This window comes from Pan troglodytes, chromosome 2, assembly GCF_028858775.2.
Source record: "Pan troglodytes isolate AG18354 chromosome 2, NHGRI_mPanTro3-v2.0_pri, whole genome shotgun sequence".
Classification (NCBI taxonomy): domain Eukaryota; kingdom Metazoa; phylum Chordata; class Mammalia; order Primates; family Hominidae; genus Pan; species Pan troglodytes.
In genome coordinates, this window is record NC_086015.1 from 198974449 (window position 1) to 198999185 (window position 24737).

A 24737-nucleotide genomic window follows, 5' to 3' on the forward strand; every position below is an offset into this window, starting at 1 on the left:
AGCGTCGGTGACAGGAAGAGAGGTGGTGTCACCTGTAGATAGTGAGGAAGTGTCGGTGACAGGAAGAGGGGTGGCGTGACCTGTGGATACTGATGAAGTGTCGGTGACAGGAAGAGAGGTGGCGTGACCTGTGGATGGTGAGGAAGCGTCGGTGACAGGAAGAGGGGTGGCGTGACCTGGGGATGCTGAGGAAGGGCTGGTGACAGGAAGAGAGGTGGTGTCACCTGTGGATACTGAGGAAGCGTCGGTGACAGGAAGAGGGGTGGTGTCACCTGTGGATACTGGGGAAGTGTCGGTGACAGGAAGAAAGGTGGCGTGACCTGTGGATGGTGAGGAAGCGTCGGTGACAGGAAGAGGGGTGGCGTGACCTGTGGATGCTGAGGAAGCGTCAGTGACAGGAAGAGGGGTGGCGTGACCTGTGGATGGTGTGGAAGCATCGGTGACAGGAAGAGAGGTGGCGTGACCTGTGGATACTGAGGAAGCGTCGGTGACAGGAAGAGAGGTGGTGTCACCTGTGGATACTGAGGAAGTGTCAGTGACAGGAAGAGGAGTAACGTGACCTGTGGATGCTGAGGAAGGGCTGGTGACAGGAAGAGGGGTGGTGTCACCTGTGGATACTGAGGAAGTATCAGTGACAGGAAGAGAGGTGGCATGACCTGTGGATACTGAGGAAGCATCGGTGACAGGAAGAGAGGTGGTGTCACCTGTGGATACTGAGGAAGTGTCGGTGACAGGAAGAGGGGTAGTGTCACCTGTGGATGCTGAGGAAGCGTCGGTGACAGCAAGAGGGGTGGTGTCACCTGTGGATGCTGAGGAAGCGTCAGTGACAGGAAGAGGGGTGGTGTCACCTGTGGATGCTGAGGAAGGGCTGGTGACAGGAAGAGAGGTGGCCTGACCTGTGGATACTGAGGAAGCGTCAGTGACTGGAATAGGGGTGGCGTGACCTGTGGATGCTGAGGAAGGGCTGGTGACAGGAAGAGGGGTGGCGTGACCTGTGGATACTGAGGAAGGGCTGGTGACAGGAAGAGGGGTGGCATGACCTGTGGATGCTGAGGAAGCGTCGGTGACAGGAAGAGGGGTGGTGTCACCTGTGGATGCTGAGGAAGGGCTGTTGACAGGAAGAGGGGTGGCGTGACCTGTGGATGCTGAGGAAGGGCTGGTGACGGGAAGAGCCGTGGCGTGACCTGTGGATGCTGAGGAAGGGCTGGTGACAGGAAGAGGGGTGGCGTGACCTGTGGATACTGAGGAAGGTCTGGTGACAGGAAGAGCGGTGGCATGACCTGTGGATGCTGAGGAAGCGTCGGTGACAGGAAGAGGGGTGGCATGACCTGTGGATGCTGAGGAAGCGTCGGTGACAGGAAGAGGGGTGGTGTCACCTGTGGATGCTGAGGAAGGGCTGGTGACAGGAAGAGGGGTGGTGTCACCTGTGGATGCTGAGGAAGGGCTGGTGACAGGAAGAGGGGTGGCGTGACCTGTGGATGCTGAGGAAGGGCTGGTGACAGGAAGAGGGGTGATGTTGCTGATGAGGGCCGTGATGAAGGTTTTCCCAGACCCTGAAGGTGACAGAGTGTGGGTCTCGGTTTGTGGAGATGTAAGCCCACTGGATATGATCGAAGGAGGTGTGGGTTTGACTGTTGAGAAGGTGTCGTTCGCCTGGGACGCCAGGCTGATGGTGTCAGACCCTCTGCTGGTTCCTGTCCTCTGAGTCTGGGCCATCCGGGAAATGGCGGCTGTCTCCTGAGGAGAGGCGCTGGGAGAAGTTGGGCTTGACTGTCCTTTCGGTCTCCCTGCAGTGAAGGCCTCAGAGAGGGTGGGATGAAAGGTGTCGGGGACGATCACAGACGCCATTCCTGTGCTTACTGGGGTGGCACCATGACTGGCTGAGGCGGACAGCAATTCGGTTGTGGACTGGGTTGTGTGACTGTCCCTGGAGGGGTTTGATGAAAACCTTGTCGTCTCTCCTGAGGTGGATATTCCTTCGCTTCCTGAAGGTGTTGTGCCGCTCGCCCTGGATGAGGAAGGGGTAGCTGTGCCCACTGAGGTGGTTCCTGACCCTGAGGAGGCCGGTTCGCTGGTCTGTGTTTGTCCAGAGGCCTCTGTGCCCTCAGCCTGGTGGGTTTGGGTCATGGCTGCTGCTGTGTCAGGTGAGGTGCTGGCAGAGGCTGATGTCCATTGTCCTTCTGGGCCCCCTGGTGTTGACACTACAGAGTTGGCCAGAGGAAGGGCACCTGTTTTGGAAAGTGACGTGCCTCCTGAGGGCCCCAGGGTGGCATCATGGCTGCTGAGTGCTGCCTGCAGTGCTGTAGTCGGGGCCTGGGTTGTGTGACCATCCCCGGTGGGAGCTGGGGCAAAGGTTGTTGCTGCACTTATGGTGGGTGCGTCCTGAGGAACAATTTCTGAGGGCGAGTGCCCACTGGCTGTGAAGGAAGAACCTGGGGTGGTGACTGTCTTCATGTCAGTCATGGGGGAGACGGACCTCGTGGTTTGTGATTCTTGTGTCATCTGCAGGGCTTGAGTGTGACCTCTTTGGGAAACAGCTGGTGATTCCTGAGGAGAGGTGCTTGTGGAATGTATTGTTGAATGCTTTGTTGATGGTGCCATTGTAATTTGTTGTGATGTGTGTCTATCCAGCATAGGGGAAGAAGATGGGGATGTGGCCGTTTTTATCATCTGAGTCACACTGTAGCTTGGGCTGCTGACAAGAGCCTCTCCAGTGGTCCCCGTTTCTTGTGTCCATTGTGTCTGGGCACCTGCCCCTGTTGTTTTTGGGAGAGTTATGCTGTGGGAGGGGTATGTGGTGGGCTCTCCTGGTTCCCCTATTGCTGAGACCTCAGAGGGGACCCTTGGAATAGTGCCAGCTGTCCCTGTAGATGGATTTCTTGTGACAAGCCTAGTGGCAGCACCTGTTGATGTTGAGGGCAGTTCTGTTTGTGACCAAGTTGTGTGGCCTTTGCTGGAGAATGAGGAAGGCCATGTTGTTGTTTCATGTGGAGTAAATATTTCTTGAGGCACACCTGGAGAGAATGAGCTCCTCTCATGAGGCCGTCCTGTGGTCTCTGCACCTTCACTCTGCTGGGTGTGGAAAGCTGTGGATATTTTTGGAGGTAGAGAACTGGGGGAGAGTGCTGTTGACAGAGTGTCTGACCACCATATGGTTAAAACTTTGGAAGTGATTGCAGAAATGGTTCCACTTACAGATAGTGATGTCTCCTCTGTGTTTCCAAGAGTAGAGTCTCTGGAGGTTGGCATTCTGAACACCTTTGATGTTACCAGGAATGTATTGCTGACACTGGAAGGGGATGAGGTGGTTGTTTCACCAGAAGGGAATGTCTCCTGAGAAACTGTTCCACTTGGGTTGAATCCACTTGGTGAGGATAAAACAGTTGATGTTGTAACTGGTGTGAGGGTGTTGAGGGTGTTGATTTGAGATACTCTGGTGGTCTCCATGCTCTGAGTCTGGTGGTTCTTAGAAAAAGCTGTTGTGTCCTGAGTAGAAGCCCTTGAGAAAGTTGCTGGTGATTGTCCTTCTGCATCAACTGTTACTAAGGCTGCTGAGGTGACTGGCATAAGACTTCCAGTAACAGGTACTGATGTCTCCCCTGGGTTTCCAAGAGTGGAGCCTGTGGAGGTTGTCACTGTTATCTTCTCTGATGTCATCATGGATGTGTTTGTGACACTAGAGAGGGATGAGGTAGCTGTTTCACCTGAAGGAGATGTCTTCTGAGAAACAGTCCCTGTCACATTGTGTACACTTGGAGAGAAGGAAGGAGTTGAAGTGGTTCTGTGTGTTAGGGTGCTGGTTTGAGATTCCCTGGTGGTCTGCGTGCTCCGAGTCCAGTGCTTCTGAGATGAAGCTGATATGTCCTGATTAGAGGTCCTTGAAGAAGCTGCAGTTGATTGTCCCTCTAGTGTCACTGTTGTTGAGCCTGTTGAGGTGACTGGGGCAGGAGTTTTACTTCCAGTTGTTAATGTGTCCTCTGTGGTTCCTGGAGTGAACCAAAATAGGCAAGCAGAGAGCTAAATCATGAATGAACTCCTATTCACAATTGCTACAAATAGAATAAAATACCTAGGAATACAGCTAACAAAGGATGTGAAAACTACCATTCTTCACAGAATGAGAACAAACTACTTTAAAATTCATATGGAATCAAAAAAGAACCCAAATAGCCAAGACAATAGTAAGCAAAAAGAACAAAGTAGGAGGCTACCTGACTTCAAACTATACTACAAGGCTACAGTAACCAAAACAGCATGGTACTGGTACCAAAACTGACATATAGACCAATGGAACAGAATAGATACCTTGGAAATAAGACCACACATCTACAACCATCTGATCTTTGACAAACCTGACAAAAGCAGGCAATGGGGAAAGGATTCTCTATTCAATAAATGGTGCTGGGAAAACTGGTTAGCCATATGCAGAAAACTGAAACTGGACCCCTTCCTTACACCTTATACAAAAATTAACTCAAGGCGGGTTAAAGACTTACATGTAAAACCCCAAACCATGAAAACCCTAGAAGAAAACCTAGGCAATACCATTCAGGACATAGACATAGGCAAAGATTTTATGATGAAATCTCCAAAAGCACTTGCAACAAAAGCCAAAATTGACAAATGGGATCTAATTAAACTAAAGAGCTCTGCACAGCAAAAGAAACTATCATCAGCGCAAACAGGCAACCTACAAAATGAGAAAATTTTTGCAATCTAACCATCTGACAGAGGTCTAATATCCAGAATTTACAAGGAACTTAAATTTACAAGAAAAAAATAAACAACCCCATCAAAAAGCAGGCAAAGGATATGAACAGACACTTATCAAAAGAAGACATTTATGCCACCAACAAACATATGAAAAAAAGCTCATCATCATGGATCATTAGAGAAATGCAAATCAAAACTACAATGGGATATCATCTCACACCAGTCAGAATGGCAATTATTAAAAAGTCAAGAAACAGCAGATGCTGGCAAGGCTGTGGTGAAATAGGAACACTTTTACACTGTTGGTGGGAGTGTAAATCAGTTCAACCATTGTGGAAGACAGTGTGGCGATTCCTCAAGGATCTAGAACCAGAAATACCATTTGACCCAGCAATCCCATTACTGGGTATATGCCCAAAGGAATATAAATCATTCTGTTATAAAGATACATGCACACGTATGTTTACTGCAGCACTATTCACAATAGTAAAGACATGAAACCAACCCAAATGTCCATCAGTGATAGACTGGATAAAGAAAATGTGGTACATATGCAGCACGGAATACTATGTAGCCATAAAAAAGGAATGGGATCACATCCTTTGCAGGTACATGGATGAAGCTGGAAGCCATCATCCTCAACAAACTAACAGGGGAACAGAAAACCAAACACTGCATGTTTTCACTCATAAGTTGGAGTTGAACAATGAGAACACTTGGACACAGGGAGGGGAACAACACACACCGGCGCCTGTCAGGGACGGGACAAGGGGAGGAAAAGCGTCAGGATAAATAGCTAATACATGCAGGTGATGGGTTGATAGGTGCAGTAAACCACCATGGCACATATATACCTGTGTAACAAACCTGCACGTTCTGCACATGTATCCCGAAACTTAAAGTAAAAAATGAAAAGAAATAAAAAGAAAAAATGAAAAATTAATATATCACAATTGTGCATATTTTGGGGATACAAAAATAATAAGAGATGGGGCCGGGCATGGTAGCCCCACCTGCAATCCCAGCACTTTGGGAGGCCAAGACGGGTGGATCACTTGAGGTCAGGAGTGCGAGACCAGCCTGGGCAACATGGCAAAACCCCGTCTCTACTAGAAAAAAAAATACAGAAATAGCTGGGCGTGGTGGTGGGTGCCTGTAATCCCAGTTACTCAAAAGGCTGAGGCAGGAGATTTGCTTGAACCCAGGAGGTGGAGGTTGCAGTGAGCAGACATCATGCCACTACACTGCAGCCTGGGCGACAGAGCAAGATTCTGTCTCAAAAAAAAAAAAAGGAGAGAGAGATGGGAGTGCAGTATTCCCACAGAGGAAGGCCCCTGATAAGCACTGCTTCAAATCGCCTAGAAAAAGCACAGTTGCAGGAATATAGCCAATGGTCTTCTCCAGCTCCCACCTGTCTTCCTTGTGAGGAGGAAAGTGAGGTTAGACTAGAATGGTGAATTAACTGTGTCAAACTCCATGGGAAGAGGGAAACAGTACCCCTGCTATAAGCCGGGTTAACTCTCTCAACTTGAATTATAGCATTATCTTTCTTAAAAATAAATTAAATTTCTACTTTTCTTTTTCGTTGTTAACATCTGTCCCAATCTAGTAAAAAACCCAGGGGGTAAATGCATATACTCTTGCCCTGGTCACAGACTACCATGAAGCTAATATTATTGACCATAACCACTTTTTTAAAAAAAATTATTTCCCAGGCAGAGGCCAGGCATGGTGGCTCATGTCTGTAATCCCAGCATTTTGGGAGGCCAAGGTGGGAGGATCACTTGAGGCCAGGAGTTTGAGACCAGCCTGGGCAACATAGCGAGACCCTGTGTCTTAAAAAATAAAAAAAATAATAATAAAAATAGATATTAAATAAAGAAAAATATTTCCCAGGCAGAATGTTTAAATATTGGCTTTTTTTGTTTAAAATATTTCACAGCACCTACACTAGCCACATACCATCTTCTTGAATATTACCTTAGTCTCTGAGTCTCTGAACCAAGAAGAAACCAAGAAAACTTGCCTTCTTTTTTCTCTTAGAAACTGACTCTTTTGGGTTTTCATTAGTTCCCTAGCTGTTCTCAAACTTCTTTCTTTTTTCTTTTTAAACATATATATATATAGAGAGAGAGAGAGAGAGAAGAAAGAGAGAGAGAGAGAGAGAGAAAGAGAGAGAAAGAGAGACAGGGTCTTCTGTCACCCAGGCTGAAGTTCAGCGGTGTAATTGGCCTTCTGAGTAGCTGGGACTACAGGCACACACAACCATGCCTGGGTAATTTTTTTATTTTTGTAGAGGTGGAATCTTGCTATGTTGCCTAGGCTGGTGTCGAACTCCCGGCCTCAAGCGATCCTCCTGCTTCAGACTCTCAAAGTACTGGGATTAAAGGTGTGAGGCACCGCTCCCACCCTTTTTTTCTACCTCAGTGCTCCTAGATAGTTGGCAAGATGATATTCAGAGAGACAAAGCCTCAGGGAAGAATTTAGCTTCAAGTCCACTTTCTGGAATTGACTGTAATTCGCCACCTTCTCTTCTTCAGACAGTAATTTAGACTCTCAAGTGAGTGATAATGGTTATGAACCAGCTCTAACAGTTAAAAAAGTGACTCACGTGCAAGCTTCTGCACTTCATTAATAGTAACTGCTTACTGGTGACACACTTGTAAACCGACGTGGACAAAGGCACGGGCTGAACTGCAGAGCCCTCTGGGAGGTCCCTGGGCCCCTGGCTTAATCCAAAATGACTCCACTTCAACTTTCTCCTGGAGAAAATTTGCAAAACTTGGTTTCTCCAAATAAGGTTTAAATTTAAAAACATTCTCTATGCAGTTATTTTTAACCTTATTTCATTTCCCTGAGAACATAATTAAGAGCATTTGTCTATCATCAGGCTTTGAGTAAACAGACAGGAGCTATCTAGGGGCCAAACTTTCTGAATGTGTAAATTCTTGGCCATTAACATCTTTTCAGAGCCTGCATCGCCTCTGCTAAAATCAGTATCAGCAGCAGAAGTTTCATGACAGCACCGTCCTTTTTTTTAAAGTAAAGATTTTTGTAGTTCTTTATAAAAGTGGCACAGCTCCGTTTCAGCGATATGGAAGAAGAGATAAGCCTCTAATAGCAAAACCAGCCGATGCCAGATAAATACAGGTTATAAATGTAATAAGTGTTTTCTAATGCAGAGGTGAGATGAGAAGAAAGAAAGGCAAACACTCAGGAGTGAAGAAGTTAACAACTAAGATGGTGAGTCAATGCCCTTGGAAATGTGCTGACTGAAAGGCTGAAAAAGGAAAGGAAGCAAGACCCTCGGTCACGACACTGAACTGAGTTTCCCTGCAAAAAGCTGGAACCGCCAGCAAAAAAGGTGGACTAGAAAGACCAGGAAGAAAAAAGAAAAAGGAAGCAGAATGAAGGATATAGTAACAGACCAGAACTCACTATAGAAACAATTAAAAATGGAATAAATGAAGCCAAAGATTAGTTCTTTGAAAATAAAGCAAACATCTGGCAAGAGAAAGAAAGTGGGGGGGTGGGAGGAGGGAGAGAGAGAGACAGAAAAGACACAGATATCAAGATTATTAGAAACAAAAAAGGGTACATAACTTCAGAAAAAAAAATTTAAGAGACAGTGCTCTGATGAATTTATACCAAAAAATATGAAAACAGATAAATTGGATATACTGTCCTTAAAAATATAATTTATCAAAAATGAATTAAGAAAAAAAAGCCTGGCTATAAACTATTTTATTTTATTTATTTAATTTTATTTATTTATTTTTTTGAAACAGAGTCTTGCTTTGTTGCCCAGGCTGGAGTGCAGTGGCATGATCTCAGCTCACTGCAACCTCTGCCTCCCAGGTTCAAGATTCTCCTGCTTCAGCCTCCCAAGTAGCTGGGATTACAGGCGCCCGCCACCACGCCCGGCTAATTTTTGTATTTTTAGTAGAGACTGGGTTTCACCATGTCGTCCTGGCTGGTCTCAAACTCCTGACCTCAGGTGATCTACCCACCTCGGCATCCCAAAGTGCTGGGATTACAGGCATGAGCCACCTCGCCCGGCCAGTATAAACTATTTTAAATTGAATCAGCAGTTTAAAAAATATAATCTAGGCCGGGTGCGGTGGCTCACGCCTGTAATCCTAACACTTTGGGAGGGTGAGGCAGGCGGATCATGAGGTCAGGAGATTGAGACCATCCTGGCTAACACGGTGAAAAAAGAATTAGCGGGGCATGGTGGCAGGCGCCTGTAGTCCCAGCTACTCTGGAGGCTGAGGCAGGAGAACGGCGTGAACCTGGGAGGCAGAGGTTGCAGTGAGCGGAGATCATGCCATTGCACTCCAGCCTGGGTGACAAGGTGAGACTCCGTCTCAAAAAAAAAAATGTATATATAATCTATCCACCCCACAAAAAAATGCAGGCTAAGATGAGTTTACAGGCAAATCAGACATTCAAGGAATAGGTAATTTCAATTCTATACAAACGTATTCAGAGTTTGGAACAGAAGGAAATGATCTACTAATAATTTTATAAGGTTGGAAACCAAAGATAGGATAAGAAAGACAAACTATAGATTAATAAGTCCCAGTAATAATAGATGGAAGCATCGTAAATAAAATATTAGCAAGCCAAAGTGCATCATGGCCGGGCGCGGCGGCTCACACCTGTAACCCCAACACTTTGGCAGGCCGAGGCGGGCGGATCACTTGAGGCTGGGAGTTCCAGACCAGCCTGGCCAACCTAGAGAAACCCCGTCTCTGGTAAAAATACAAAAAATTTGTATTTTTTTGGATTACAGGTGTGTGCTGGGCTTGGTGGCACACACCTGTAATCCCAGCTACTCAGGAGGCTGAGGCACGAGAATTGCTTGAACCCAGGAGGCAGAGATTGCAGTGAGCCAAGATTTTGCCACTGCACTCCAGCCTGGAGACAGAGCAGGACTCTATCTTAAATAAATAAATAAATAAATATTTTAAAAGTACATCATGATCAAGCTGAGTTTAAATCAGAAATGCAAGATAAAGACAATGCTTTCTTAATGTAAATCACCATGTAAACAGAATGGAGGGGAGACACAATCACCACAGCAGATACAGGAAAGTTATTTGATAAAAGTCAACACTTACTCCTGTTAAAACTCCTAGCAAACTAAAAAGAGACGTTAACTCTTTTAACCTGATAAACAATGTCAATTATAACCCCGTGTAAACATTATACTTAAAACAATGGAAACGTTTCTGTAAAATCAGGAATAAAACCAAGATGCCAACAATCACTGCTTCTAATCAACATTAGGTTGAAGGTTTTAGCTGGTGAAATAAGACGAGAAAATTAAACAAAAAGTATGAGAGTACAGAAATGTGATTTTGGGTATGGGAGGGATGAAACAAGCCTATGGTTATTTGCAGATAACCTAATTGTTTACATAGAAAATTCCCAAACATATACATTATTAGCAAAGTTCTACATCCATAATCAAAATTTTAAAAATAATTGCATTCCAGCTGGGCGTGGTGATTCATGCCTGCAATCCCAGGGCTTCGAGAGGCTGAGGCAGGAGGAACACTTGAGGCCAGGAGTTCAAGACCAGCCTGCGCAACATAGCAAGATCCTGTCTCTACAGAAATAAAAAATAAAAAAATAAAAAATTAGCTGGGCATAGTAGCACACACATATAGTTCCAGCTACTCAGAAGTTGAGGGGGGAGGATCACTTGAGCCCAAGAGTTCGAGGCTGCAGTGAGCTATGATCACCCCACTGTACTCCAGCCTGCATGACAGAGGGAGACTCTGTCTCAAAAAAAGATTTAAAAACAAAATAAAACTGCATTCCTATATATCAGTGAAAGAGAAAATATTTTTAAGACTATAGTGTTTATGATGGTGACCAAAAAAAGTACATAAAAATAAATCTAACAAAAGATGTGCTTAATCTTTATGGACAAAATTGTACAACTGCATTGAAATATGCCAAAGAAAACACACATACTGGTTACGTGCATTTGGGAACATTTATAGTTGAAAGATCAAAACCCATAATCTTGCTACCAGACAATGCTTCCTTCCAGGATGTTTTTATGCTTTAAAAAATATATAGTTTAGGCCAGGCGCGGTGGCTCACACCTGTAATCCCAGCGCTTTGTGAGGCTGAGGTGGGCGGATCATGAGGTCAGGAGATCGAGACCATCCTGGCTAACACGGTGAACCCCCGTCTCTACTAAAAATACAAAAAAATTAGCCGGGCGTGGTGGCGGGTGCCTGTAGTCCCAGCTACTCGGGAGGCTGAGGCAGGAGAATGGCGTGAACCCGGGAGGTGGAGCTTGCAGTGAGCCGAGATTGCACCACTGCACTCCCGCCTGGGCGACAGAGTGAGACTCTGTCTCAAAAAAAAAAAAAAAATTAAAAATTAAAAAATATATACGTACAGTTTAACTTATTCTGTATACATAATTTTGTATCCTGCCTTTTTAGCCATACCTGATATAAGCATTTCTTCAAGATACTAGCTTCATAAACATAGCCTGAGAAGACGCACATCTTTTATGTCTTGGATGGCAGTTCCTTGCTTCCCCCTTTTGGAGTCCTACAAGAGCTGGCTCAGGGGGACTGGGAGAGCTCAGCTCCATAGTAAAATCTAGGGTGCTGTATAAAAACTCCCCCTGCTGAGCTCTGGTGGCCTCCTTCCTAACAAAGCCACTCCCCCAACTGGAAGGGTTGTTACCCTTCCCATTTTCTGTTAAACAGGAGCAGGTCTCTCTCCTGTACCACATCCTGCTGTGTGTCCACCGTACCCACCTCTCTGTGCAATGAGAGCTCGGGGGTCATGTGGACTCCACTGCTCCCTGCTCACAATTTCTCCTTAATACATCTTACTTTATGCCCGTTCTGTGTGTTGCTAGTATGTATGTGTGACACTGTGTGTGTGTGTGACACTGTGTGTGTGTGTGTGTGTGTGTCCCTGCCCTTATGGAACATTGGACATAGCCTTTAAACATTTTTTTTTCCAGATGGAGTTTCACTCTTGTTGCCCAGGCTGGAGTGCAACGGCACGATTTCGGCCCACTGCAACCTCCGCCTCCGTGATTCTCCTGCTTCAGCCTCCCAAGTAGCTGGGATTACAGGCATGTGCCACCATGCCAGGCTAATTTTTTGTATTTTTACTGGAGACTGGGTTTCACCATGTTGGCCAGGCTGGTCTCAAACTCTTGACCTCAGGTGATCCACTCACCTCAACCTCCCAAAGTGCTGGGATTACAGGCGTGAGCCACCGCACCTGGCCTAAACACTAAATAATAAGCCATCATAGAGAAAGCTCATATTGTTAACTTATTGTTAGACAATTAGGGTATTTCCAATGTATTGCTTATTTTAAATAAAGCCCTGATGACTATCTTCGTGTATGATGTTTTGTTTACATTATTTCAGCTCATCTCCTTAACATAAATTTCTATCAGTGGAATTGCTGGTTTATGCTGTTATAAAATTTTTCATGTTATTAATACAGACTGCCAAATTTCTTTGCAGAAAGCTTATGCCAATTTACAGACCTGTTGGCAGTGTGCAAGAGCGTGCCTGTTTCCCCATATCCCTAGCCTGTGAACAAAGGGGCATGATCCAGGACAGGCCCCATCCCTCACCTGCTGCTCTTTGCTTCACAGCATCGACTGAAAATCGGCCAGGTGAGGTGCCTCACACCTGTAATCCCAGCAGTTTGGGAGGTCGAAGTGGGTGGATCATTTGAGGTCAGGAGTTCAAGACCAGCCTGGCCAACATGATGAAACCCCATCTCTACTAAAAATACAAAAATTAACCAGGCATGGTGGTGTGCACCTGTAATCCCAGCTACTCAGGAGGCTGAGGCAGGAGAATCTCTCAAACCTGGGAGGTGGAGGTTGCAGTGAGCCGAGATCGCGCCACTGCACTTCAGCCTGGGCGACAGAGCGGGACTCCATCTCAAAAAAAAAAAAAGTCTTGCTAAACAGGGCTGTGTCCTGGTAGTCCTCCTTTTAAATCTTTATTTAGAGAACTTGCTCATCTTGAGCCAAGTTGATTAGAGTTTCCTGCTGCCGCAAATAGGAGGGCAAGTGAGTCACTGCATGTGGAGGACATAGTTTTATTGTCTAGGGGAGAAGGCGCTGTCAAAATCTCTCAATCTGTTGGGCTTGTGAGGAGGAAGAGATTAGCGTTCATTACGACAAAACTACAGTTATTGCATTTGTCTTTCACCATCATTTAAACAATACCTCTGAAGCCACTCCTGCAATAGATTGATTATTCAGCTGTTTAGGAAAACAATTTGCAGATAACTCAATCTACTAAGCTTGAGTAGGTTATTTGTAGGTAAGAAATCCTGTGTTCAAGTATGACCTATCTTTACAAAGAAGAAAAAGAAAGAAATCCTAGTGGATGGAGAGACTATGGAGAATGATTTTTGGTAAGAAAATGGTTCTCAGCTGGGCATGGTAGCTCATGCCTAAAATCCCAGCACGGACAGGCAGAGGCGGGAGGATTCCTTGAGGCCAGGAGTTTGAGACCAGCCTGGGCAATAGCTCAAGACCCCTTCTCTGAAAAAAAAAAAAAAAAGTGGTTCTCAAAAGGCAGAGGGTGCATCAGCATTTTAACACATGTCCAGAGTGATTCTGATGTAGGTGGCCCGTGGACCCCATGTTCAGAAACACTGCCCTTAAAATAAAATGATAGTATCCACTCTTAACAATGTTTGTAAGCCAAAACCATCTCGCTGAAGTTATAAGGCAGAGAAATTTGAAGGCTTGATCAAGTTTTATTCTAAAAAATATTCATAGCCTTGTTCTTGCTGCTCAAATGTTGGCCAGAATGAACTGACCTTGACTCTCACCAGGATGCCAGTCAGGCCCTTCAGATTCCGTCAGATTGTCAGACAACCGAAACTTACTGTTCTCACTCTGGCCAAACGCATAAACTTCCGAAGCAGAGAGCTGGGAGATTTGCGCGTAAAGAGTTGATATTGGAGAGAAACAGGTCTCTCCTCTCTCTTCTCTCCCTGTGACGCTCCATTTTCTACTTCACTGAAAGGACCAAAGCCGTGCCCTTCATCTCCTTCAATGCCCAGAGCCTTCTCCGCACCCTCCCCGGGGCCCTGTGGCTCCCTCCTGCCGGGATGGCTCACTGCTCTGCCTCTGTGTCTCCGACATTCTTTCTGCCTTTCTCCTTCTCTCCTGCCTGTGAGCATGTTTAGGTGTCTGTTGGCCTAAAACAAGTCTGTCATCCGTCTGTGTCCTCCTCGTCCCTCCAGCAGCGTGAAAGCCGGGCTATCCCTGCCGCCTCTTCTTTACCACGCACTGCTCGCTCTGCCCCCACCTCACTCACTTCGCTCAAGCCGTTTTCCTCAGAGCTACCAGAATCTCCTTCCCAACAGCAAAAACGATTTTCTCCAGTCCTCACGCGTCTCGTCAGTTCGGCCCCATCCATTCATTCATTCATGAATCTGACAGATGTGTATTGCGCGTCCCCCTCCACGTGCTCTCCCTGGCCGGCGGCCCCGTGCCACCACCCAGCCTCACCCTCATTGAAGCTGACGGGTCGTGCTCCACCGTCCACGTTCCCGGGCCCTCCACTCCACTCCCCTTGCCACCTCTCTCCCCCGCTCCGCGCCCAGATGACATGTCTCCAGCCCTTTCCCTCTCCTGCTGCCCCTCCCTCTCTGGCCACCCTGAGTCTACTCTCAGGCCTGACAAATCTGTACTTCTCCCTGACTTCCCACCCATATGCTGGCCTCACCCTCCCAGGGATTTCCTGCCTAGCTCATGCAATGCAGCAGGTCCAGGTCAATCTGTCCTTCCAAGCTTTCTTCCTTCCTTCTGTTCATGCTAACAACAGTCCCCCAGACATCCAGCCCAGAAAGCTGTGGGTCGTCTGGATTTCTTTCTCTTCCTTGTCCCCAGTGTCCTAGTCAGTACTCGTTGATCCTCCTCCCAAGTGTTCACCCCATCGCGTCCTCTTGTTTGCTTTGCCACATCCTTCCCGTCGCTTTGACTACTGCGGCAGCCTCCTCACTGCCCCTGCTGACTCGGGTTCCGCACCCCTGCTCTCAGCCTCCACCACACCCCTGTGGGTTGATCCTCAGCTCTGAGGGCCAGGAGGGAGGGTTGCTGCTGCTGTCTCCTTAGCTCGAATTGCTTTGGAAAATGGCCTGCCCTGCCTGCCCTGGAAGGTGTCTGGTAGGTCCTGGGGTCACAGACTGGTGACTGGCATTGGTCCTGGGTGTCTGCATAGGTCCCGGGGGCGTGGGTCTAGTGGTCAGAGACTGGTGACTGGCATTGCCATTGTGACACGGATGCCAGAAACCAGAATCCTCAGAGGAAGGCCACTGGGCAAGAATGACCTTCGTCTGGTTGTGACTGAGGAAAGATACTTCCAGCGCGTCTGTGTGCATGGCAGGGCGGCTTCTATAATAAGAAATGGCCACGCCAAGGGATTTCTCGTTTCTGCGGGAGACATTGTTCAGTTTTGTAGCCGGCAGCTTAACTTCAAAATGCATTTTAAACATGTTTTCCCCTTTCTCTTGGGTTTCCAAATACAACCTTGAGGCAACTGCAAAGGCCGTTTTCCTCAGCCTAAAAATAGACTTCACACTCCCTCCCTCTTCTCACCGTCTGTACACACTCCCTCCCTTTTCTTGTCGTCTGTACACACTCCCTCCCTCTTCTCACCGTCTGTACACACTCCCTCCCTTTTCTTGTCGTCTGTACACACTCCCTCCCTCTTCTCACCGTCTGTACACACTCCCTCCCTTTTCTTGTCGTCTGTATACACTCCCTCCCTTTTCTTACTGTCTGTATATACTCCCTTCCATTTATCTCACCATCTGTATATACTCCCTTCCATTTCTCTGCGTGCGAGGATCGAATTATGTGTCTTCCTAAAAGTTGCAGGGGCTAAAACCTTGAAAGAGACAAACCACATCTGAAAATCCAGCTGCAAAATCCCAGAAATTACTTCAAGACAGCTCTTGTTAAAATAATGTCAGCCAGAGGTCCGGACGGACTGGGACCCAGAAGAGCCACCAGAACAAGACATGCGGACACAGGACTCAGCCCGATTCTTGCGTGCCTTCCTTATCAAGGCTTTACTTTGGAAACCCAGGCTTTCCCCTCTGAAAATTAAAGCAGCTACTTTAAGTAGAAATCTGGCTGCTTCCCCTTTACTAGTTTTGGTTAATAAATTCACGTTCTTCCTACCAGACCTTATGAATTAAACTATCCGTTTGATATAATATAAACTCTCTGCAAGCAGCGAGAGCCTCCGCATCGGCGTTGGGTCGAGTGACTGAGGGTCAGCTGACTTGTGATGAACAGACCAGGGAGGTGGGGCTTCTTTTTACTTCTCTCGTAGACACGTTATGACTCTATGAATAATACAAATGTTCACAGCTCATGTTTGTGTGGTGCTTTATAGCTTATCTTGTTAATAGCGGCCCCATTTCACAGGCGGGGAAATCGAGATTCAGCGGCCCCATTTCACAGGCAGGGAAATTGAGATTTGAAGAGACCGAGTGATATTATATGCCTTGGAAGTAGCAGGGCCGGGGGCTCGGGGTAAGAGCCATTGCTCAGAAGCTGCGAGCTGCTCAGCTCTGGGACTGCCACCGAGTGGATGGAGAGCTGAGGCAAAGATGGAGAAATGGTCACTGACCTGCCCCAAGTTCTTGGACTGCCACATGCAGAGGGCTCTGAGCCTGAGGCCGAGCCAGGCACATTCTCGGGGTGGACGCTGTGACACTGGGGTGTTTTTGCAATGTTCCTGGTGTCTCTTTTCTGGGATGATGTCAGAGTGAGTGTGAAGGCTGTTGACACCTTAAGGTGACAAGATCACTGTGAGAAGACACACGTGTGTCATTGAGTAAAACGGATAGTTTTCAAGACATTCTCTCAGAGGATGAGGCTCCATCCAGGGACGAGGAGGGCACTGGCGCTGGCACTGAGGTAGAGACGTTCCCCACATCTGAGTCCTCGAAGGCTCCGTCAAGCCTCTGCCATCACGTCAGCCAGAGATCTCCCATCAAGGTAGTTCTTTTCTCTCCTTGAACCACGTCAGGTGGGAGACGGCCCACAGCTGCCTCACGTCTGTTAGGGCTCCAGGATGTGAAGGCCGACTGGCAGTAGGCATCGTTTTCCCCAGATGGCCCCTCTGGTGACTCCACAGGTGTGCCGAGGTGACAGGTGTGCTGTTGCCTCGGGAGAAGGAGTGGCAGCAGTATGAGTGACGATGGCAGAAGACAGATTCCAAGAAGGGTGAAGCCACTCCCTGAAGACACACAAAGCCTGCGGCTTTCTAAGTGCTGTGGGTTGAGGCTTATTCCTAGCATCTGGTCTGTTTGTCTTGGGTTTTTCCTGGAACTGGAGGTGAGGAACCCATAAGCCGTATCACCACAGTGTTTCACTTTCCTGGAGGGGAATTACTTCCTGACGGGTGGGGCCCCTTGCCAGGCTGCCTCGGGCAGGGCAGTGTAAGCCCAAGGGAAGTGCCCAACGGTAAGGATGGCCTTGAGGAGAACATTCACTCCCACACAGGCAGCAGGCAGCCCGGAAGACGTGCAGACACTGAACCGCTGGCCCCACCGCCTTTGGCAGGGAGCTAATGCTATTTGTGTATCAGCCCAGAATCAACTGTGACCAGGGTTGTGTCCACTGGGTACTTCCCTAGAATTCAAGATGAGGAAAGACACTAACTCAAGATACCTTTGGAATAACTGACCTCTTGTGATCTCCAGAGCCTGAAACGAGACTTGGCATACAGCAGTGACTTCATACACATCTGTGGAATACAGGGGCTCCTGCGATCTCCAGCGCCTGAGACGAGACCTGGCATACAGCAGTGACTTCATACACATCTGTGGAATACAGGGGCTCCTGCATCCCAGGCCCTGTGGCCTTTGTTGCCTTCAGCCGAGGCTGGAGAGAGGGTGACGTTGCCTGTTTCTTTATCTTTATCTTTTTTTTTTTTTTTGAGATGGAGTCTCGCTCTGTCGCCCAGGCAGGAGTGCAGTGGTGCGATCTCAGCTCACTGTAACCTCCACCTCCCAGGTTCAAGTCCCTTCACAGTGGACTCCAAGGCGAGAACTTTACCTGTTCTTTCCAACGATCCCCGCCAAAGTCACACCCCAACCCATGGATCCCACCACCGGTCATTTGACCTCATTTCTGTCAGCATCTGGTGTGGCAGCACCCAGCCACTCTGGTGATCGCCGCAGAAGCTCCAGCACCAAAGCAAGAAGCACCAAAATCCGGCTGTGAGCACAGCACAGCACGCCGGCCAGCTCAACTCTCTTTTCCCCAACGCCTCCTTCTCGGAGGTGCCATCTCCAGTCTCCACCATCTTGGTGTTGCCACCCATCTCTCCTGGCTCCCACTGGGGCAGGCACATCCTCCTAGCCTAGCGCTGTCCTCAGGAGCCTGGCTACCTCTCCACAGTGGTTAGCCTCGGGCTGTCCTGGTGTGGTGGTGTGTGCCTGTGATCCCAGTTGGAATCAAGCGCTTCTCCTGCCTCAGCCTCCTGAGTAGCTGGGATTACAGGTGCCCACCACCATCCCCTGCTAATTTTTGTATTTTTAGTAGAGAGAGGGTTTTGCCATGTTGGCCAGGCTGGTCTCGAACTCCTGACCTCAAGTGATCTGCCCGCTTCAGCTTCCCAGAGTGCTGGGATGACAGGCATGAGCCACTGTGCCAGGCCTTGTCTGTCATTTTAATTACTCAAAATCCATAATCTGGGCCGGGCGCAGTGGCTCACACTGGTAATCCCAGCACTTTGGGAGGCCAAGGTAAGCAGATTACTTGAGGTCAGGAGTTTGAGACTAGCCTGACCAACATGGCAAAACCCCATTTCTACTAAAAATACAAAAATCAGCAGAGCATGGTGGCATGTGCCTGTGATCCCAGCTACTCGGGGGGCTGAGGCACAAGAATCCCTTGAACCCTGGAGGCAAAGGTTGCAGTGAGCCGAGATAACGCCACAGCACTTCAGCCTGGGTGACACAGTGAGACTCTGTCTCAAAAATATAAATAAATAAAATAACATAAAATTCATAATCTATTCCACAGCTTGCAAAGCCCTGCGCGATCTAACACCTGCCTTCTCTTTCAAGTCCTCCAAGGGGCCAAGCTCTTTCCTGCCTCTCCATGAGCTCCGCCTCTGCCTGCTCAGGCCTGGCACCTTCTCCACCTGGCTGTCCTCAGCCTCAGGCCTCAGCTCCCCGCACAGCGGTTCCTCACAGGGCCCTTCCTGACTTGTCAGTCAGATGCACCTCCCCTACTCTCTGGCCATTCGAAATGCAGCTCTCAGGACACCCTGTACTTTTCCACACTGCATTTACCACATGTACAGTTGAGAACATTTCTGTAATTATTTGATGTCTGTCTGCACCAAGATTTTAGTGCCAAGAGACTGGGCCACGTCTGTTTCACTCTTCACTGTGTGCATCCAGTGCTGTGTCCTAGAACAATGTCAGGAACTTAAGGCAGGCGTTTCCTAAATGGTGGTTTAATTAACAAATGAATGAATGAATGAATGAATGAATGGCTGTCTCAGCAGGGCGTGTGAATGCTTCTGTTCTTCCCTCCATCGGTGGGTTGGGCTGGTTTGGAGATTGCCGAAAGGCTGTGTGCTGCAGTGAGTCAGGAGACCTGGGTTCTAGTCCCAGCTGCCTCACTTATGGGTTCTATGATCTTAAACAAGTCACTTAACTTAGAGAGCTTTGAAAAGCAGGAACTGTGACGCATTCATCTTCCTGTCCAGAGCAGCTGGCATGAGTAGAAATTCTGCAAGTGAATGAACAACTCCAAAGTCTAGGCTGTTTCTTATTCCAAATTCCCCCAAAATCCACTGGCCACTGGACTTTTGGAACCTAAACTGCAACCTGGGTGGGGCGGCATCTCTACAGAGAGTCGATGTCTGTCCTCTGTGGTCCCTAAACACACATACGGGGAGTGGAGCTGCCGGCAACCCAGGCCAGTGCCCTTCCTCCAAGCAGGGCCGCCATTGCAAGGCCTCATGTGCAACACAAATGCCCAGTTCCTGAGACTTCTTCAGAGTCTCCAGGAAAAGGGTGAAAAGGCATTTAAACCTCTATGAAGTAGGGCCAGGCACAGTAGCTCACGTCTATAATCCCAGCACTTTGGGAGCCGAGGCGAGCGGCTCACCTGAGGTCAGGAGTTCAAGACCAGCCTGGCCAACATGGTGAAACCCCATCTCTACTAAAAATACAAACATTAGCTGCTGTGGTGTTGGGCGTCTGTAATCCCAGCTACTCGGGAGGCTGTGGCAGGAGAATCTCTTGAACCCGGGAGGCGGAGGCTGCAGTGAGCTGAGATCACACCACTGCACTGCAGCCTGGGGGACAGAGAGAAACTCTGTCTCAAAAAACAAACAAACAAACCCAAAAAACCAGCAACAACAGCAACAACAAAAAAAACCGTCTATGAAGAAATCGTCTATGAGGTGCCAACAGACTCAGTTATTTTGACTCAATTTCTCAGAACATGCTGGGGCATGAACTCAGCCTAGCAGAAAGAAAGACGTATATTTAAGGTAAAAGGCTGAAACTAGGGGGAGAGAGAGCCTATAAGGTCTCTGTCCTGGCCTTCAGAGAAGTGGCTCTGTGAGCTACACGATGTGCATATTTAAGCATTTAACAGCACCGTGAAATCAGAGAAAAGACACAGTGTAGCAAAACCACCCGTTGAGCATACAAAAGGCCAACCACTTCTTGTCCTCTCATTGCCTCTTGTCCTTAGCAATGAAGACACAAATCACTTGCGTGTCAAGCACTGCCAGGCCAGCCTCTGCCTCCACGGCTGAGCCCAGAAACCAAGGGCGTGGCGGGACTCACAGGCAGGGAGCGGTGAGGCAGAGCTGTCCGCTGGAGCGAGCCCCTGCTCTAGGGCCATGGCCCTCGGGGTCCGTTCATGCAACAAGCCACATTCTGAATACACCAAGCCAGCCCTTGCAAACCCACAGGAAGCACAGGGTGGCTTTTTAGAGGCACGAGGATCCTTAGATGAAGGGAGATGACCCTGGGCCGACACAAGTGCCATTCCGGGTTCAATCACCCTCCTTCCCCCGTCTTCCCAGGCCTCTTTCTCAAACACATCTTTATGGCTTTTCTTTTTTTTTTAGACAGAGTCTTGCTCTGTCACCCAAGCTAGAGTGCTGCCATTTCGGCTCACTGCAACCTCTGCCTCCCAGGTTCACGCCATTCTCCTGCCTCAGCCTCCCGAGTAGCTGGAATTACAGGCGCTCGCCACCACGCCCGGCAAAATTTTTTATTTTTAGTGGAGACGGAGTTGGCCAGGCTGGTCTTGAACTCCTGACCTCAGGTGATCCACCCACCTGGGCCTCCGAAAGTGCTGGGATTACAGCGTGAGCCACCGCGCCCGGCCCTTTATGCCTTTTCTACTTTACACCAGATGCTGTCTCGTTTCATCCTCATGACAACCCTACGTAGTAGCCCCTTCCCCCTGGGCTCAGTTTGCCGATGAAGAGCCTAAGACTCTGGAGCCAAAAGGCGTTGCCTGTGTTCCCTGGGCTGCCAAGGGCGTCGCTGATGCTGGACCTCTGAGTTTCAGCCCCTGCTCTTCCCTGTGCACCTTGCTGGTCGTTGGCCAAAATTTGGCTGATTTTCCTGGCAGGACCTCTTGTCCAGGGATCCTTTCCTTTTGAGTGTCCTGGAGCACAGTGGGGTTTCCCAGAGAGGCAGAGGGGTCTGTGGAGAGTTTTGGTGTCCTCGGTGGCAAGTTGAGGTGGCCTGTCCCAGACTGACAGAGAGACCGGGGGTTCTACGAGGAGGGGCCCATAGAGACCCTTCCCCGCGGGGTGCGCTGTGGCCGGCGTCCCCTTCCCTGCCTGCCCTGCACTTGCTCCAGCCTGTCACCTCCCCGGGGTCACTGATAGTGCTGGAGACCAAGGCCTATTTCGACCCAGTTGCCTTTCCCTGTGGCATGGAACCAGGACGGCCAGGCTTCCTTCTGAGTCATTCCTGCCTGGGGCGACCAGTAGACACCAAATTTCCATCTGTCCTTGTCTAGCCCACCTCTGTCTGCTGTGCCTTATCCTTTAACCCTTGAGAGCCAGGGCTGTTCCTTAAGGAAACCCTCATTGCGGCGGCTCCTTTGTGGAAACCCTGGGTTTTTCCTCTGGCCTGGGGCTTCAGTGTGACCCAGCCTGGGTGAGGGTCCTGCCGGCAAGTGTGCAAACAGACCCTAGACTCAAGTATAGGCAGGTCATCTGTAAGCCCCCTCAGGGAGCCAAAAGGAACGGGGCTGGCTGGCTGCCAGTCCTCCAGCAGCTGCCCTGTGGGGGTGGGGGCTGCCCGCCCGCCCTTGGTGACTGCTTTTCCTGCCAAGGCCCTGGTCATGCCTGGTCAGATGTGTGGGTGCCATCTCCCAGCCACGACCATCTCCTCTCCTGGCCCAGCTCCACTTGGTCCCCTTAGCGACGCAAAGGACTCAGCGCTCCAGGACATGCCTAGCTTCTTCCGGTCGTCACGGAGACGCCCTTGCACACCAACAGTCCTTCACTCCTTCTCCGGGTCACGCCCCCGTGCTTTTCCACACCCACTCCAGGTCTTGCCCCTCTGCGCTCCTCTCCACAGACCCCACTTCCTGGCTCCACGTGGAGCTGAGTGTCCAGCTGGTACCCAGCACATTTGGGCTCAGCTTTAAATCACAGATTTTGAAACTCAAGAACTTGGGCGTCAGGAGGTCCAGCCGTTCACCACTGCCTTTTACACAGGGGACCGGGGCCCTGGGGAGACACGGGGCAGGGCCTGGTCACAGGGGCCAGAACAGTTCATGGCAAAGACTTGGCACTGGGGCTCCTAAATCCAAGCTGCCTCCCCGGCGCCCCAAGCCCCAGCCTCGCTCTGGGAGTCATGATTCCCGTGGAGACCCCTTCAACCACATCTGCAGGGCAGGGCCGTGTGGCGGCTCCTTCCGGCCTCCACGTCCTCACGGTGGGATGAGCACTCGAGCAGGGTTGTGTGGCCAGGGTGGGGTGGCGGTGCTGGAGGGTAGGGAGGTGTAGGGAGGTGGTGGCAGTTTCCTTTGCCCTCAGCCTAGTCCTGAAACATTCCGAGGTGGAAGGGTCCACTTCACCAGCATGGTTTCTCTTGCAGCCTTTAAACGGCATTCACCTTCTGACTCACTCCCAGGAAGCGCCTCAAAAATGCGCCCAAGAAATATTTTCCCTCGGCGAATGTTCCTAGCCTGCTGAGAGGCAGGGCAGGAGCTGAGACTCGAACCCCAGCTTGAACTCTGGACCCCAGACTCTCCCCCAAAGACTCAGACACCCAGAAACACAGAATAAAACTTGGTCCTGAAGCCAGAGGGACAGCCTGGAAAGTGTGGGGAAGAGGACAGGGGCCTCCAAGGGAACATCTCCCACAGGCCTGGCATCCCTCCCCTCCCAGCTCTGTACACGGAGGAGGCCAAGGCCAATGCCAGGGCTACGAGCCCCAGGCAAGGCCGTGACCCAAATGGAGGCTTTTAAACCCAAGCTCAGAGGTAAGAAGCCCACGGCCAGCACCTCCCGGCCCTCTGCGCCCTTGCCGCCTCCTCCGCACCACCCTCCCGGCCGGCCTGCCCCTCTCCCCCTGGTTGCTTCCCTTGCTTGCTGCTGTCTCCTGATCTTCTCCTCTCTCCATTCCCAGGGTCCTCAGTTTGTCTGCCTCTCACCTGTCTCGTCCTCTCATCCTGCGGCTTTACGTGAGTTTTCTTCCGTCTCCATCACCCAGCTTTCCTGGCATCCCCTCTACCCCCAGCTCTGTACACAAGGGTGTACATCTTTCTCCTTGACTCTGTTCCTCTTGCTCTGGCTCTGCCTGTCTTTCTCTCTGCGAGTAAGCCTGGGCTCTCACCATGGACCCTTCCGGACATCGCCGGGCTGCTCTCTGGCCCTCTGTCCTCTTTTCTCTCTCTTTCGAGCATTCTCCCTCTGCCTTTCCCCTCAGATCTTGTCCCGTATCTGCCAGTTCATGCCTCCTCTTCCCCACTTTTCTCCTCTTCTTATTTTTTATTTTATTTTATATTTATTTATTTATTTATTTGTTTTGAGACAGAGTCTCGCTCTCTCTCCCAGGCTGGAGTGCAGTGGCGCGATCTTGGCTCACTGCAACCTCCACCTCCCAGGTTCAAGTGATTCTCCTGCCTCAGACTCCTGAATAGCTGGAATTGCAGGTGCGGCCCACCACGACCGGCTAATTTTTGTATATTTAGTAGAGACGGGGTTTCACCATGTCGGCCAGGCTGGTCTCGAACTCCTGACCTCAGGTGATCTCCTGCCTCGGCCTCCGAAAGTGCCGGGATTACAGGCGGGAGCCACCGCGCTCGGCCTCCACTCTTCTTTCTCTCTCTGGGTCTCTCTCCACCTTCCCCCCATGTTGTCCCATTCATCTCTTTCTCCTTTCTCTCTCCCTCTTTTTCTCGCCCTTCTCTTCCTCTTCGCTGTCTCCCTTTCCCCTATTCTCTCTCTCTCTCTCTGTCTCCCCGGACCTCTCTTTCTCTGACAGCTCCCACCTCCTCCAAGTGCTCCCCGCAGCCAGCCTCATCTGCTGTCTCCATCACTTACCTGGGACCACATGCGGAAGGAGGCAGAGACACAGGCAGCTCAGGGACACCCAGGGGACCCTCCTCCAGCGTGCCCCCTTCATGGCTGCGGCAAAAGTCCCCCTGGCTCCCTGGGGAAGCTCCACGGCCCAGCAGCTGCAGTGTGAGGAGCAGACGTGAGCCCGTCCCCTCAGGCGGCTGGCCCGAACCAAGTGCGTTTCTCCGAAGGGGCCAGGGAACCTGGGAAGAGGACAAAAGAGGGCGGGGCCCCACGCTAATCACCCTTTTCTCTCCTCAGCCCCACCCCACTACTCCACCAGGAAAGAAAACACCGATACACCCATTGCTCTGCTTCTCATCAGCCTGAGCTGAGTGGCGGGAGGGATGGGAGGAGACATGGGGGAATGGGAACAGGTCACACTGGAAATGGGTGGGCCACCCTCCTAGCTGG

General features: G+C 49.7%; 1 protein-coding gene across 1 annotated transcript in view; it reads right to left on the reverse strand.

The window, feature by feature from the left end:
- The window catches only part of MUC4 (mucin 4, cell surface associated), a 69391-nt gene extending 44912 nt beyond the window's left edge, over window positions 1-24479 (reverse strand). The window contains exons 1-2 of the mRNA XM_063806455.1: window positions 24309-24479; window positions 1425-3986 (exon numbers count right to left, since the gene is read on the reverse strand). Of these exons, the coding sequence (XP_063662525.1) occupies window positions 1425-3986; window positions 24309-24390 (2644 nt within the window). The 5' untranslated portion in view covers window positions 24391-24479. The remainder of the gene's footprint in view (window positions 1-1424; window positions 3987-24308) is intronic.
- Window positions 24480-24737: the final 258 nt, after the last annotated feature.